At 29.0% G+C, this 12,979-nt stretch overlaps 2 protein-coding genes across 2 annotated transcripts; both read left to right on the forward strand.

Moving 5' to 3' along the window:
• Window positions 1–273: 273 nt before the first annotated feature.
• Window positions 274–618, forward strand: LOC150027214 (non-specific lipid-transfer protein D, cotyledon-specific isoform-like). The gene has a single exon (XM_090303870.1). It carries the CDS (start codon window positions 274–276, stop codon window positions 616–618), a length of 345 nt encoding a protein of 114 aa, XP_090159996.1.
• Window positions 619–7,196: 6,578 nt separating this feature from the next.
• LOC150027215 (non-specific lipid-transfer protein D, cotyledon-specific isoform-like) lies at window positions 7,197–7,541 on the forward strand. The gene has a single exon (XM_090303872.1). It carries the CDS (start codon window positions 7,197–7,199, stop codon window positions 7,539–7,541), a length of 345 nt encoding a protein of 114 aa, XP_090159998.1.
• The last annotated feature ends 5,438 nt before the right edge of the window (window positions 7,542–12,979 follow it).

The following is a 12,979-nucleotide window of genomic DNA, read 5'->3' on the forward strand; positions in this document are numbered from 1 at the left end:
AACCGGACGGAACAAAAATATATTATGTTAAATAATAAATAAGAGTAGAAATGAATTAACATATATTTGAATTAATATTTAAAAGCAACCCTTGACCAAATAGGTTGACTAAAGTAGTTATACGTTAAGATGAAAAGGGAAATAAAAAAATATTGATGAGTTATAAAAGATGCATAGTATTAAGTGTGTATATAAGGAATGGGATGGTAAGAATGATGAAGAGATAAGTTGATAAGAGTGAAAACAGAGAAGCATAGAGAATAAAGAGAAAAAATGAAGGTTTTGGCTATGGTGATGTTTGTTATGGGTTATGGTTTGGCCATAACAAGATTGAGTAAAGGTCAAATGCCTGCTAGCTGTGATGAGTATAATCCATTATTTTCACCATGTGTGCCTTATTTGGTTAATCTAGACTTTGGGATTCCAAGTCCAAGGTGTTGTGCTGGAGTTGCTCAGGTGTTTGGAAAAGCCAACAATCCTGCAGCTATTCAAAAACTTTGTACTTGTCTGGTTGCCACTATGTCTAATTTATCGTTTAAACCTGAGAAATTGACACAATTCCCAGCAGCCTGCAAGATTAAACTTTCATTCCCTATTGATAAGTGCATAAAAGCTTGAACTTATTCAACTGCTCATACCATACATTCACACTTCAATGGTTAAGTTTGATGCATGTAAAACAAATAAATATTATCAAAGGAGGTATCAACTCTTTGCAATTACTATTATTATTAGTCTACAACTTTTTATTTATTTATTTATTTATGCATTTTGTGTGGATTAATTGTGTGATTAATTAATTTAAATAAAGTATTTTGGATGTTTTCACTTACCTATAAAATCACATTTGAGGTAAAGATTAATAAGAGTAAGAGATGAGAATACTTAAAAATTAAAAAACATATAACCTCAAACAAATCATAATCATATCTTGCATGTTTCCAAAGGCAGGAGGTTGTTACTGTATTAATTTATAGGAGCTCTCTGAGGATAAGGTTCTTGGTTTTAGATTTTGTTTGTCGTTTGTTCCGGATAGACAGTTTTAGAAAGGGAAGTGATACCCGTTATAGTCTGCTAGGTATCATGTGTTTTTTTTTTTTTTTTTTTCTGTAAACGGGTTGAGATATATATTAGTTGTGTGGCTATTTAGTAAAACTAATAATATCTTGTAAAACATAAATAAGAATAATAAAATAAATAAATATTTATGTTTGGTGGTGAAGGTTAAATAAGTTAACACTACAATAAAATTGTTAAATAAAACTAATTTTTGATATCAAAATAATTAGTTATTATATTAATTAAATTAAGGATCATCTTTTAAATTATAAAATTATTATTATTTAAAATAGATTTTATTATTAATAAAATCATTTTTAAATTAGTATATTACTAACTACTTTATATTCTAAATTAGTTTATATTTGTGTTCTAAAGACTAGTTTAGAATTTTAAATTTTAATTGCTAAAACCTTAATAATTAATTTAAACACCAATTTATGAATATTTTTTTCTTTTAGTACTTTATGTTTTTGGAAAAATTGTGTGTCCTAACACTTTCTATAATTTATGGCAAGCTGAGTTGGTAAAACATAAGTAAATCTAATCCATCTTTTAATTTGTTATGCGAAGAAGTAATAATAAGAGGAATAATTATGAACAAAAATGTGGAGAGTTAAAAGAAAATAAAAGCCATTCTTAAATATGGTCTAATTGAAGTGGTAGAAAAATATGAATCCTAATAAAAGTCATTCTTATATATATTTTTCTCTTAATTCATATTTTTTTAATGATAAAATTATAACGTAATTTTGAACTTCAGTGATTGATTCAAACGATACTATCTCAATATACTTGAAGTCAAAATAATAAATATAAATTGCTATATAAAAGGTTGAATATAAAAGTCTAATGTTAAAATATTTCCAAATTTGTCTTTAACTATTAGTCTGATAAAAATAATTTGTTAAAATGTTGGTATTTTGTTGGTAAACTAAATAAATTGTATTTATTTACCGCAAAAAAATTCATAAATAATCACAAATTATTTACACAATGTTTTATAGATTTTTATCCATAAACACTATAATTTTATGTTTTTTTTCATGATTATTATTATTAAATCCTTATTATAATTAAATTATGCTGTAAGAAATTTTATAAATAAAAAAATATCTTTAACCATCAGACACTAGATAAACTTAGTGATTATATTACAATTTTTTTTTTTTTATTATTACTATGATTATTATCATTAATTTATTATTAATATTATATTATTATTATCAATAATAATATAATTATTATAAATATTAATATTATTTAATTATTATTGATATTCTTATTAATTTATAAAAATTATATTATTAATAATATTAATTATTATTAATATTAATTATTACTACTAACATTAGTATTATAAATATTCTTACTATTAATTATTATTATTATTATAAATATTAATTTTATTATTACTATTAATTTTATTATTAATATTTTATAGTAATAACATTATTTTTAATATTATTTTTATTTTTAATATTATTAAACAGTTGAATTTGTAAGTAGAAATTTATATGTAATATGAAATGTATCTACGGATATATATTTTTGGATAATTTATATAGAACGTAAAATTTGTATCTACCTTTGAATTTATTTATCAGAAGCTACACATTTATGGGTAATAATTTTTATGTAGTACGGAATTTATATATATATATATATATATATATTTAAATCTGGATATCTATGTAATAATTATGATAAATTTGAAATTTTGTCTAACACTATTTTAATGAATTAAAAGTATGAATTAATTAATAAAAAAACACTTAAATGCAAAGTCTTGAAAAATTACAAAAATCACTAAAAAAAAAAATTATTTACCTACGGACAAATCCGTATGTAACAACAAAATATACACACACATTACCCACCAACTCTATTTCATGGGTAAATTCGTAGGTAATCGTACATCCATCAAAATGTTTATTCATGCATTTAAATGAATGTCTTTTTTAAAACATGTACAATTTAACATATCCAACACACATTTAATTTCAAATTCAAAACATAACATAATTGAAGTCTCCTCATATGAAAGATAACTTAATATAAAAGTCAAGTCCAGATGGTTTTAATTTTAGCTTTTTTAAAGAATTCTGGGAGATTATAAATATAGAATTATATGAAGCTATATGTTGCTTTCACAAATGAGGTATATGACCAAAAGGATGTACTGCCTCTTTCATCACAATTATCCCCAAAATTACTAACCCTGTTAGATTAGGGGACTTTAGACCAATATCATTAGTTGGCAATTTTTACAAAATCATAGCAAAATTTTTAAATAGAAGACTGCAGAAAATCATGCAAGCTGTAAACTATTTATTTATTTTGGATCTGTATACTAAATAAATTGTATTTATTTACCGCAAAAAAATTCATAGATAATCACAAATTATCTACAAAATGTTTTATAGATTTTAATCTATAAACACTATAATTTCATGTTTTTTTTATGATTATTATTATTAAATCATTATTATAATAAAATTATGCTGTAAGAAATTCTATAAATAAATAAAAAATCTTTAACCATCACATTAGATAAACTTAGTGATTATATTACAATTATTATTTTTTTATTATAATTTTTATTATTACTAAGGTTATTATCATTAATTTAATATTAATAATTATAATAATAATAATATTATTATATTATTATTAAATTATTATTATTACTTGTTGAGATTGTTTTTTAACGAAACTTCATGCTTCGAAAGGAAGGAAAGGAAGAATGATACTAACCAATGATTTCACATGCTCGATGAGTTTTGGTTTGATAGCAAGTCAACCAACCAAAACAGTTTTCAATCTTTTTAAAAACACCTAAGTATAAAACAATCACAACAGGTTGTTTTTCACTTAGTTTGAAAAACACTTTAAACTTAAAAGATTTGAAAACACTTAAGCTTTAGATTCAACAAAGAGTGGATTACAAAGATAAACTACCCCAGATCCTACTCTAAAACACAGCATCAACTTCAAGCAACTCAGCCTTCCATCAAATGCTAGGATTTGGATTCTTCAAAGCTTTTGATCACACTGGATTCAACAGCTATAAGTAATTGGATGTTGGCTGGTGCATACAAGAGAACCTGTAGAAGTGGAAGGGTTTGTTGGTGTATAGGTTGTTGGCAACGAAGCATTGAGCAATCTTACTCGGGGATAAAATTGTTGCACCAGTAGAATTATAAATTGACTCAAAGGTCCAGAGGTGAGTTTGAGTATGCATAACAGGTACACTAGATGTTTTCCCTATATGCAGAGGTAAGTTTTGATGTGCTGGTAAAGGGTGGAAAAGGTGTGGTCAGGGGTTGTTGCGCTGCTAGCTAAACCATCTATGAGGTACTGCAGAAACACTTTGAAGGCATGCAAAATAAGACGTGGGTAAGGTGGTATATTTTCTTGTTGTGTAATGTTCTGGTATGGATTAATTTAAGCAGAAGCTAAGTAGAATCAGAGGGGTTTTAGGTGCTAGAGCAAAATCTGTGATCAGGTCTTGAAAGTTTGTTGGGAGCATCGTATATATGTGTATATGAATCCTAGAATTCATTTCTTTGTCAATGAAAGAAGAAGTATGTATGTATCTCTGTCAGATGTGATCTTGTATAAAAAAGGAGATGCTCGAAGGGTCGTGCTATCAAAAGAAGGTGTTGTGGTGGTGCAGAATGATAACGGTTTTGTATAGGGCTATTAGGGTGATGGGAACTAGTTGGCATTTGATGGTCTATGGTTGCTGGTTTTCCTTTTTTGAACCAGTTTTGGGGTAGTAAAGGAAGAGGTAACTCCCTAAAAGCTTTAAAATTGTGGATTTAAGTGGTTTGTCACTTAGTTTGTCTGCATTGGATGAATGCTTAATTTGGAGTGTCATCTGTAGGAGAGGGGTGGCGCTGGAATCTACCTTATGTGTCTTATGCCAAGACAAAACCGAATCATGTCAACACCTCTTTATGGCATGCGATGTGGCTCTGCGCGTGTGGGCTCTATGTTATAGGTGGATTGGTATCTTGGTTGTCCAACACAATGACCTAAAGAACCACTTTGAGAGTTTTTTCTTGGCCCAGGCCTACAATAAACAAAACATGGTTTGGAAAGGTATATGGGTAGCTATTGTAAGGTGCATATAGGAGCACAAGAACTCGGTTGTGTTCAAACAAGGAGTAGTAGACGCATAAGAGGTGTTCCAAAAAGCTCAACTTAAATCGTGGTCGTGGATGAAGCATAAGGTACACAACTTTAACTACTCATTCGTGGATTGGATCTTGAATCCAATGTCTTGCACCAAGATTTATAAGTAAGGGGGATCGGAAGTTTTAATTTGCAATAGAGGAGGAAGAAGGTGAGGGCTAATATAACTGTTTTACGGCAGGGCTGTAGAGAGCTAGGTGGCTCAAGGAAGAGGTGGCCTTCGCTCCTTTTCTTCTGTTAGTTGCTTGGCAGCATTTTTCGAGCCAACAGCTGTTATATGGGTGGTCAGGACTCCTAGACTATGAAATCGTAAGGTCGGTCTAATGGAGTAGGGAGTTGGAGTGGTGGTGTTTCTTTTGATGAAGGTCACTAAGGGGATAATAGTGGAACAAAGGAAATGTTGGAGCTGATTCTGTCGTGCCGGTACATGGTCTTGGTGCTACGAAGGGTGCCATGATGCAAATGTATTATAGGTACCCTAGGTTGTGCGTGCTTATATGCAGGGTGAATGCAGGCTTTGCGAATTCAGAATAGCAATGATCCTCATTCTTATGGATTGGTTAGCTGCTCACTTTAATGTCCAGGTTGGGTTATGCAAAATGTGATGCCTCACTTGTGAGCATTCTGCAGTACGCTCTAGGACTCGTTTTGGTTTTGGCTGTGAGGAATCATGGTGGGCGAGATCACCCTTTGGGACTGGAGGGTTTGTGTCTCTAGGATTAGAAGATGTCTAGCAGGTGCACTTCTCATCATATCCCTATGTTGTAGATGGTAACAAACTGATGTAAAGGGAAGGGAGGAGGCTCAAGCTCCTCAATATCCAGTAGCTTATTGTAGTTGTGTCTACCAGCAGCTTAGTTTTTTCTGGTATACATGCAGTTCAAGTCTATTATGGGGCTCCTAAGTACCTTAAGCATTATTGTGATAACTACTTTATCTTTTAACTTTGTTGCTATGCTGATTGCTTAAGCTAGGAGAGGTTTTTGTATAAGGGTTGGGACACCCCTTAAGTGTCTCTCTTATTATATTAATTCATTGTTGATAAAAAAAAAGTGTATACCGGTTGGGACATCGCTAAAGTGTTCCTTTAATTCATTACTTTATTGCTCATAAAAAAAAATTGACTATATGTGACGATTAAACATACTTAAAATATCATATACTTAGCTGATGCACCAAAAACCTTTTGGATCGACGGAAACAAAAATTATATTAAAGCAACATCTGTTTGGAATTTTTTGTTGTTATGCTCATTCTTGCTGCTATTAAAGGTTGTCAATGATTTTACTTAATACATTTTGTTAAAACTTGTATCACACATGCATTAGTAACTAACTAATGGCATAAAAAATATTCATCGCTAATTTACTTTTATAATAACTTTTATGACGATGTTTTTAAGACAACTTATAATAATTTTGTTATAAAATGACATTGTTAATCATCCCAAACTTCAATTTCTCACCACAAAATTCATTATTATTTATAACAACAACAAAATATCTTAAAAAATATTTTTTAATGATTAATATATTTTCAACATTTGACTAAGCTAGTATTACGTTAATAGCATGTAAAACCTGATTAGACCAATTTCAACGTTAACGCATACTAACAGTGTAAAATTACATTGGAATGTATTGTGATTTGCGTTACTTTCAGTTAACTTTAAGATTTAAAAATATATTATGTTCAATAATAAATAAGAGTAGAAATAAATTAACATATATTTGAATTAATATTTAAAAGCAACCCTTGACCAAATAGGTTGACTAAAGTAGTTATACGTTAAGATGGAAAGGGAAATAAAAAAATATTGATGAGTTATAAAAGATGCAAAGTATTAAGTGTGTATATAAGGAATGGGATGGTAATCATGATGAAGAGATAAGTTGATAAGAGTGAAAGCAGAGAAGCATAGAGAATAAAGAGAAAAGATGAAGGTTTTGGCTATGGTGATGTTTGTTATGGGTTATGGTTTGGCCATAACAAGATTGAGTGAAGGTCAAATGCCTGCTAGCTGTGATGAGTATAATCCATTATTTTCACCATGTGTGCCTTATTTGGTTAATCCAGACTTTAGGATTCCAAGTCCAAGGTGTTGTGCTGGAGCTGCTCAGGTGTTTGGAAAAGCCAACAATCCTGCAGCTATTCAAAAACTTTGTACTTGTCTGGTTGCCACTATGCCTAATTTGTCGTTTAAACCTGAGAAATTGACACAACTCCCAGCAGCTTGCAAGATTAAACTTTCATTCCCTATTGATAAGTGCATAAAAGCTTGAACTTATTCAATTGCTCATACCATACATTCACACTTCAATGGTTAAGTTTGATGCATGTAAAACAAATAAATATTATCAAAGGAGGTATCAACTCTTTGCAATTACTATTATTATTAGTCTACAACTTTTTATTTATTTATTTATGCATTTTGTGTGGATTAATTGTGTGATTAATTAAATTAAATAAAGTATTTTGGATGTTTTCACTTACATATAAAATCACATTTGTGGTAAAGATTAATAAGTTGGTACATAGTAGCTAACCAACCAAAGTAAGAGATGTGAATACTTTCAAAAACATATAACCTCAAATAAATCCTAATCATATCTTGCAAAATATAAATATTAGTTGTGTGCCTATTTAATAAATAAGAATAATAAAATAAATAAATAAATATTTATGTTTGGTGATGAAGGTTAAGTAAGTCAACACTATAAAAAAGTTATTAAATAAAAACTAATTTTAGATACCAAAATAATTAGTTATTATATTGATTAAATTAAACATTATCTTATAAATTATAAAATTATTATTATTTAAAATAGATTTTATTAATAAGAAAAATTTATAAAACAATTTTTAAATTAGTATTTAACCATTAGTTACTAACTACTTTATATTCTAAATTAGTATCTATTAGTCTTCTAAAGACTAATTTTAAATTTTAATTACTAAAACCATAATAATTAATTTAAACACCAATTTATAAATATTTTGTTCTTTTAGTACTTTATGTTGTAGGAAAATTGTGTGTCCTCTAACACTTGTTATATAATTTATGGCAAACTGAGTTGGTAAAACATAAGTAAATCTAATCCATCTTTTAATTTGTTGTGCGAAGTAATAATAAGAGGAATAATTATGAAAAAAAAATGAGAAGAGTTAAAGAAAATAAAAGCCATTCTTAAATATGGTCTAATTAAGTGATAGAAAAATATGAATGTTTGGGTCGTAATAGTATTATATAGTTATGGAGTCGAGTTCAATGTTTGTTTATATATTTATTTATATATATATATATATATATATTTATATATTTCTTAATTCATTAAGATGTTTTTTAAGAACAAAACTGTGACATTATTTTGAACTCCAAAACGAATAATATTTCTGATGCAGTGATTAATCCTAACGATACTATCTCAATATGTTTAAGGTTGAAATAGAAAATGTAAATTACTAAAAAAAAAAAAAAAGTCTGATGATAAAATATTTTGAAATTTTCCTTTAACAATTAGTGTGATGAAAACAATTTGTTAAAATGTTGGTACTTTTGTTGGATCTGTAAACTAAATAAATTGTTTTAATTTGCTGCAAAAATTCATAGATAATCACAAATTATCTACAAAATGTTTTACAGATTTTTATCCATAAACACTATAATTTCATGATTATTATTATTAAATCCTTATTATAATTAAATTATACTGTAAGAAATTCTATAAATAAATAGAAATATATATTTAACCACCACCACACACACTAAATAAACTTAGTGATTATATTACAATTATTATTTTTTTTATTATAATTTTTATTATTACTATGATTATTATCATTAATTTATTATTAATATTTTTAATAATAATAATAATATATTATTATTAAATTATTATTATCAATAATAATATAATTATTATAAATATTAATATTATTTAATTATTATTAATATTATTATTAATTGATAAAAATTATATTATTAAAAATATTAATTATTATTAAAATTAATTATTAATATTAATATTAGTATTATAAAAATTCTTACTTTTTATTTTGTCAGCAAAGAATAAATAAATTAAAAGTGACATTTTAGAGGTGTTTCAACCCTTATATAGTACCTATCTTGAAAGACAAGTAAAAAAGGGGCAAGAAGCTAAAACTATTGAAACAATTGTTGGACAAAAATCACAACCTAAACACCTTACATATCCCCATGAAGGCAGCGACCCTACAAAATCATGCAGATTATAGGAATAAAAAGATAATGGCATGCTTAGAAAGACCACCTTTCATCCACCTATCCTATTAACTTTCAGCTGCTTGGCAAAAGCCCCACATTCTAGTCTACAACTTTCATCACAATTATCCCCAAAATTACTAACCCTGTTAGATTAGAGAACTTTAGACCAATATCATTAGTTGGTATTTTTTACAAAATCATAGAAAAAATTCTAGGTAGAAGACTACAGAAAATCATGCATAAAATCACTAATCATAAACAATCAACTTTCATTCAAGGAAGGGATATCCTTGATAGCATAATTGTGGCAAATGAAGTTATAGAGGAGGTAAGAAAGAAGAAGTGTAAATGTATCATTGTTAAGACTGACTTTGAGAAAGCCTACAACTTTGTGGACTAGAATTTTCTATTTTATATGTTACAGAGGATGGGGTTTGGAAACACGTGGATGAAATGGAGTAGGAGCTTCTTAGAATTGTCATCTATATCCATACTTGTCAATGGAAGCCCTTATGAACAATTCCAACCTACAAAGGGTCTAAGGTAGGGTGACCCTTTAGCACCATCTCTATTTCTTATAGTGGTTGAAGGCTTGGCTGGAGTCATGAGAGTGGCCCAACAAAAAGGACTTTATGATGGGATTAAAGTGGGTTTGGATCAGGTTGAGGTTAATATGTTATAGTTTGATGATGATATTATCTTTTTCTGTGAGGATAATGTGAAAAACATGACAACAATTAAATGTACTCTAAGATGTTTCGAACTTGTGTCTGGGTTGAAGGTGAACTTTAGAAAAAGTAAAATCGCAGGTATAGGTGCACAACAAACTTAAATTCTAAGATACTCTGCGATTTTAAATTGTAATCAAATGAAAGTTTCTTTTAAATATTTTGGGGTTCCTGTCGGAGATAATCATAGGAAAAAAGTGTTTTGGAATGACATGATATCAAAAATTAAAAGTAAGCTTTCTAGTTGGAAAGGAAAACATTTATCTTTTGCTGGAAGAGTTACTTTGATAAAAACTGTCATTTCAGTTGTCCCTTTATATTACTTATTTGCATTCAAAATGCATACAACAGTTGGGAAATTAATGACAAGATTACAAAGAGTTTTTTTATGGGGACGAGGAAGTGATAAAAGGAAGATAGTCTGGATCAAGTGGGACTTCCTATGTCAATTCAAATCGGAAGGAGGAGTAGAAATTAAGGATGTAAATCTGTTTAATATGGCTCTTCTTGGGAAATGGAAATGGAGACTTGGTTGTGAAAAATCAGGACTTTGGAAACAGGTACTTGAATCTAAATATGGTTCTTGGAGAGGATTGAATGATAGTGTTGTGTCAAATATTGAATCTTGGTGGTGGAGAGATATCAAGAAGGTGTGTGGAGGAAACTCAAATTCTTGGTTTGATAACCAGAGAAGATGAAAGGTCGGTGGAGGGAGTAATATTTTGTTTTGGACAGATTATTGGATAGGGAATGATACTTTGAAAAATAGATATCCCAAAATTTTCTCAATCTCAGTGCTTAAAGAGGGTTCTATAGATAAATATGGGTATGACATGAAAACCAGTGGGTATGGCAAATAGAATGGAGAATAGACTGGTTTTTATGGGAAACTGAAATTATAAATGAATTTATGGATGAATTGAAGACTATTAAAATAGATGCTTGTAGAAATGATGAGTGGATGTGGGTAGGTGATACTTCAAATTCTTTTACTGTTAACTCTGCTTATAAAATTCTTTGCCACCAAAATATTTTGCAGCCACATTCATTCTTTGCATTTAATTTTGATTCTTTCTGGAGCCTAAAAACTCTTCCATCAGCACATTACTTTGCCTGACGTGTTTTAATTGGTAAAATTGCAAAATATGATAATTTAATACATAGATGAATATAGGTTGGACAGGGGGATGTGTGCTATGTGTGGGTCTGAGCTTGAAACAGTAAATCATCTCTTTTTCACATGTAAAGTGGCTTCTAAAGTATGGTATATGTCTGATGCTTAGGTTGCTAGAGCTTTTGTACATTGTGATAATGTTATTCAACATTTCGAACAAATAGGTTTTACGGGTCTAAACTACTTGGGAAATTGCATTTGGAAATGTATGTAGATTTCCATTATTTGGAGAATTTGGAACCAGAGGAATAAGATAATTTTCAATAATGCAGTGGTGGATCATGTTGAAATTTTTTCCTTGGCTCAAGTAAAGGCGTGGGCATGGGTAAGTTATAAATTTCCAAAGTTAAATTTCTCTTATTCTGATTGGTGTATTAATGTATATGAATGTTAAAAATCACTACATTGATGATTTACGCCCTTTATCTGTTTTTGGCTGGATACTTGATTTACATGAGAGGAATTTTCTTGGCATATAACTATAGTCACAATGGATTCTTGGGAAGCTGCAGTAGATAGCAAGGAGTTAAAGTATTTCTTTTGAGCTGATATGCTTATATTCTAGAATTGAACTAAGTTGCTGAATTTCTTGATAGATAATTTGACTTATGTATTGATATCCTGATGTTTTTAAAGAGGTTTAAGCCTATCAGAATTATATGAGCAGAATATGGCTAGGTTTTGATCATTTTTACCGGTAAATCTCTTTCCTCTAGCATAGGTGATTTTTGTACATGGATTGGAGTACCCCAAGTACTCCTATTTATTAAATTTTTATTGCTGATTAAAAAAAAAAGTCCACTTGAAATATCTAAAAATCCAAACAAACTTGAAACATAACTAAAGATCCTTAATTCAAAAGTCAAGTGAACTTGTAATTTAATTTTTTGTTTAAAAAAACTACAAAGATGATCCTAATAGTCTGCATAATCATTATCGTCTTGTTGTTGCCTGGGTGGTTCCTTTTGCCTTGGTGGTTCTAGTGGCGACAATATTTGTTGATATTGTTGTTCAATGGAACTTTGTGCTTCAGGAGGAAGGAAAGGAAGAATGATACTTACCAATGATTTCACATGTCCGGTGAGTTTATTATTATGTTCCTTATAATTTTGGGCTTCTTCCTTTAACAACAAAACGCTTGGTGAATCCTTAGAGGAATTTGAAGGTAGATTATAGGTGAGAGTATTACCACGTTTAAATTTATGAGCCAGGTCTCCAACCTTGTAGATTCAACCTTTCTTCTTGCCAACTTTCAATTATAATTTTGTCTTCCTCTGCAAAATCTATGGGGGATGACAATGTTTAGGATTAGTATGCCTATAAAGTTGTTAAAAGTGACACTTTCCTAAAAGAAAAATTTAGAAAGCGCGAAAAAAAAATTAAAGAGGAAATAATAAAAGTTTGTTTTGGGTTTAGGTTTAAAAGCATCCTAAACTTGTCAGGGGTTTAAAAAACTCAAGTAAAAACCTGTTAAAACTAAATATTTAGAGAGGTTATTAGAACCTCCGGTGACAAATCCCTATTAAAATTAAATATCTTTTAGTGTAGTTTAGCGGGAAAAATTGCAATTCCAAA

The sequence above is a fragment of the Phaseolus vulgaris genome, chromosome 6 (assembly GCF_051622355.1).
Source record: "Phaseolus vulgaris cultivar YP4 chromosome 6, ASM5162235v1, whole genome shotgun sequence".
Classification (NCBI taxonomy): domain Eukaryota; kingdom Viridiplantae; phylum Streptophyta; class Magnoliopsida; order Fabales; family Fabaceae; genus Phaseolus; species Phaseolus vulgaris.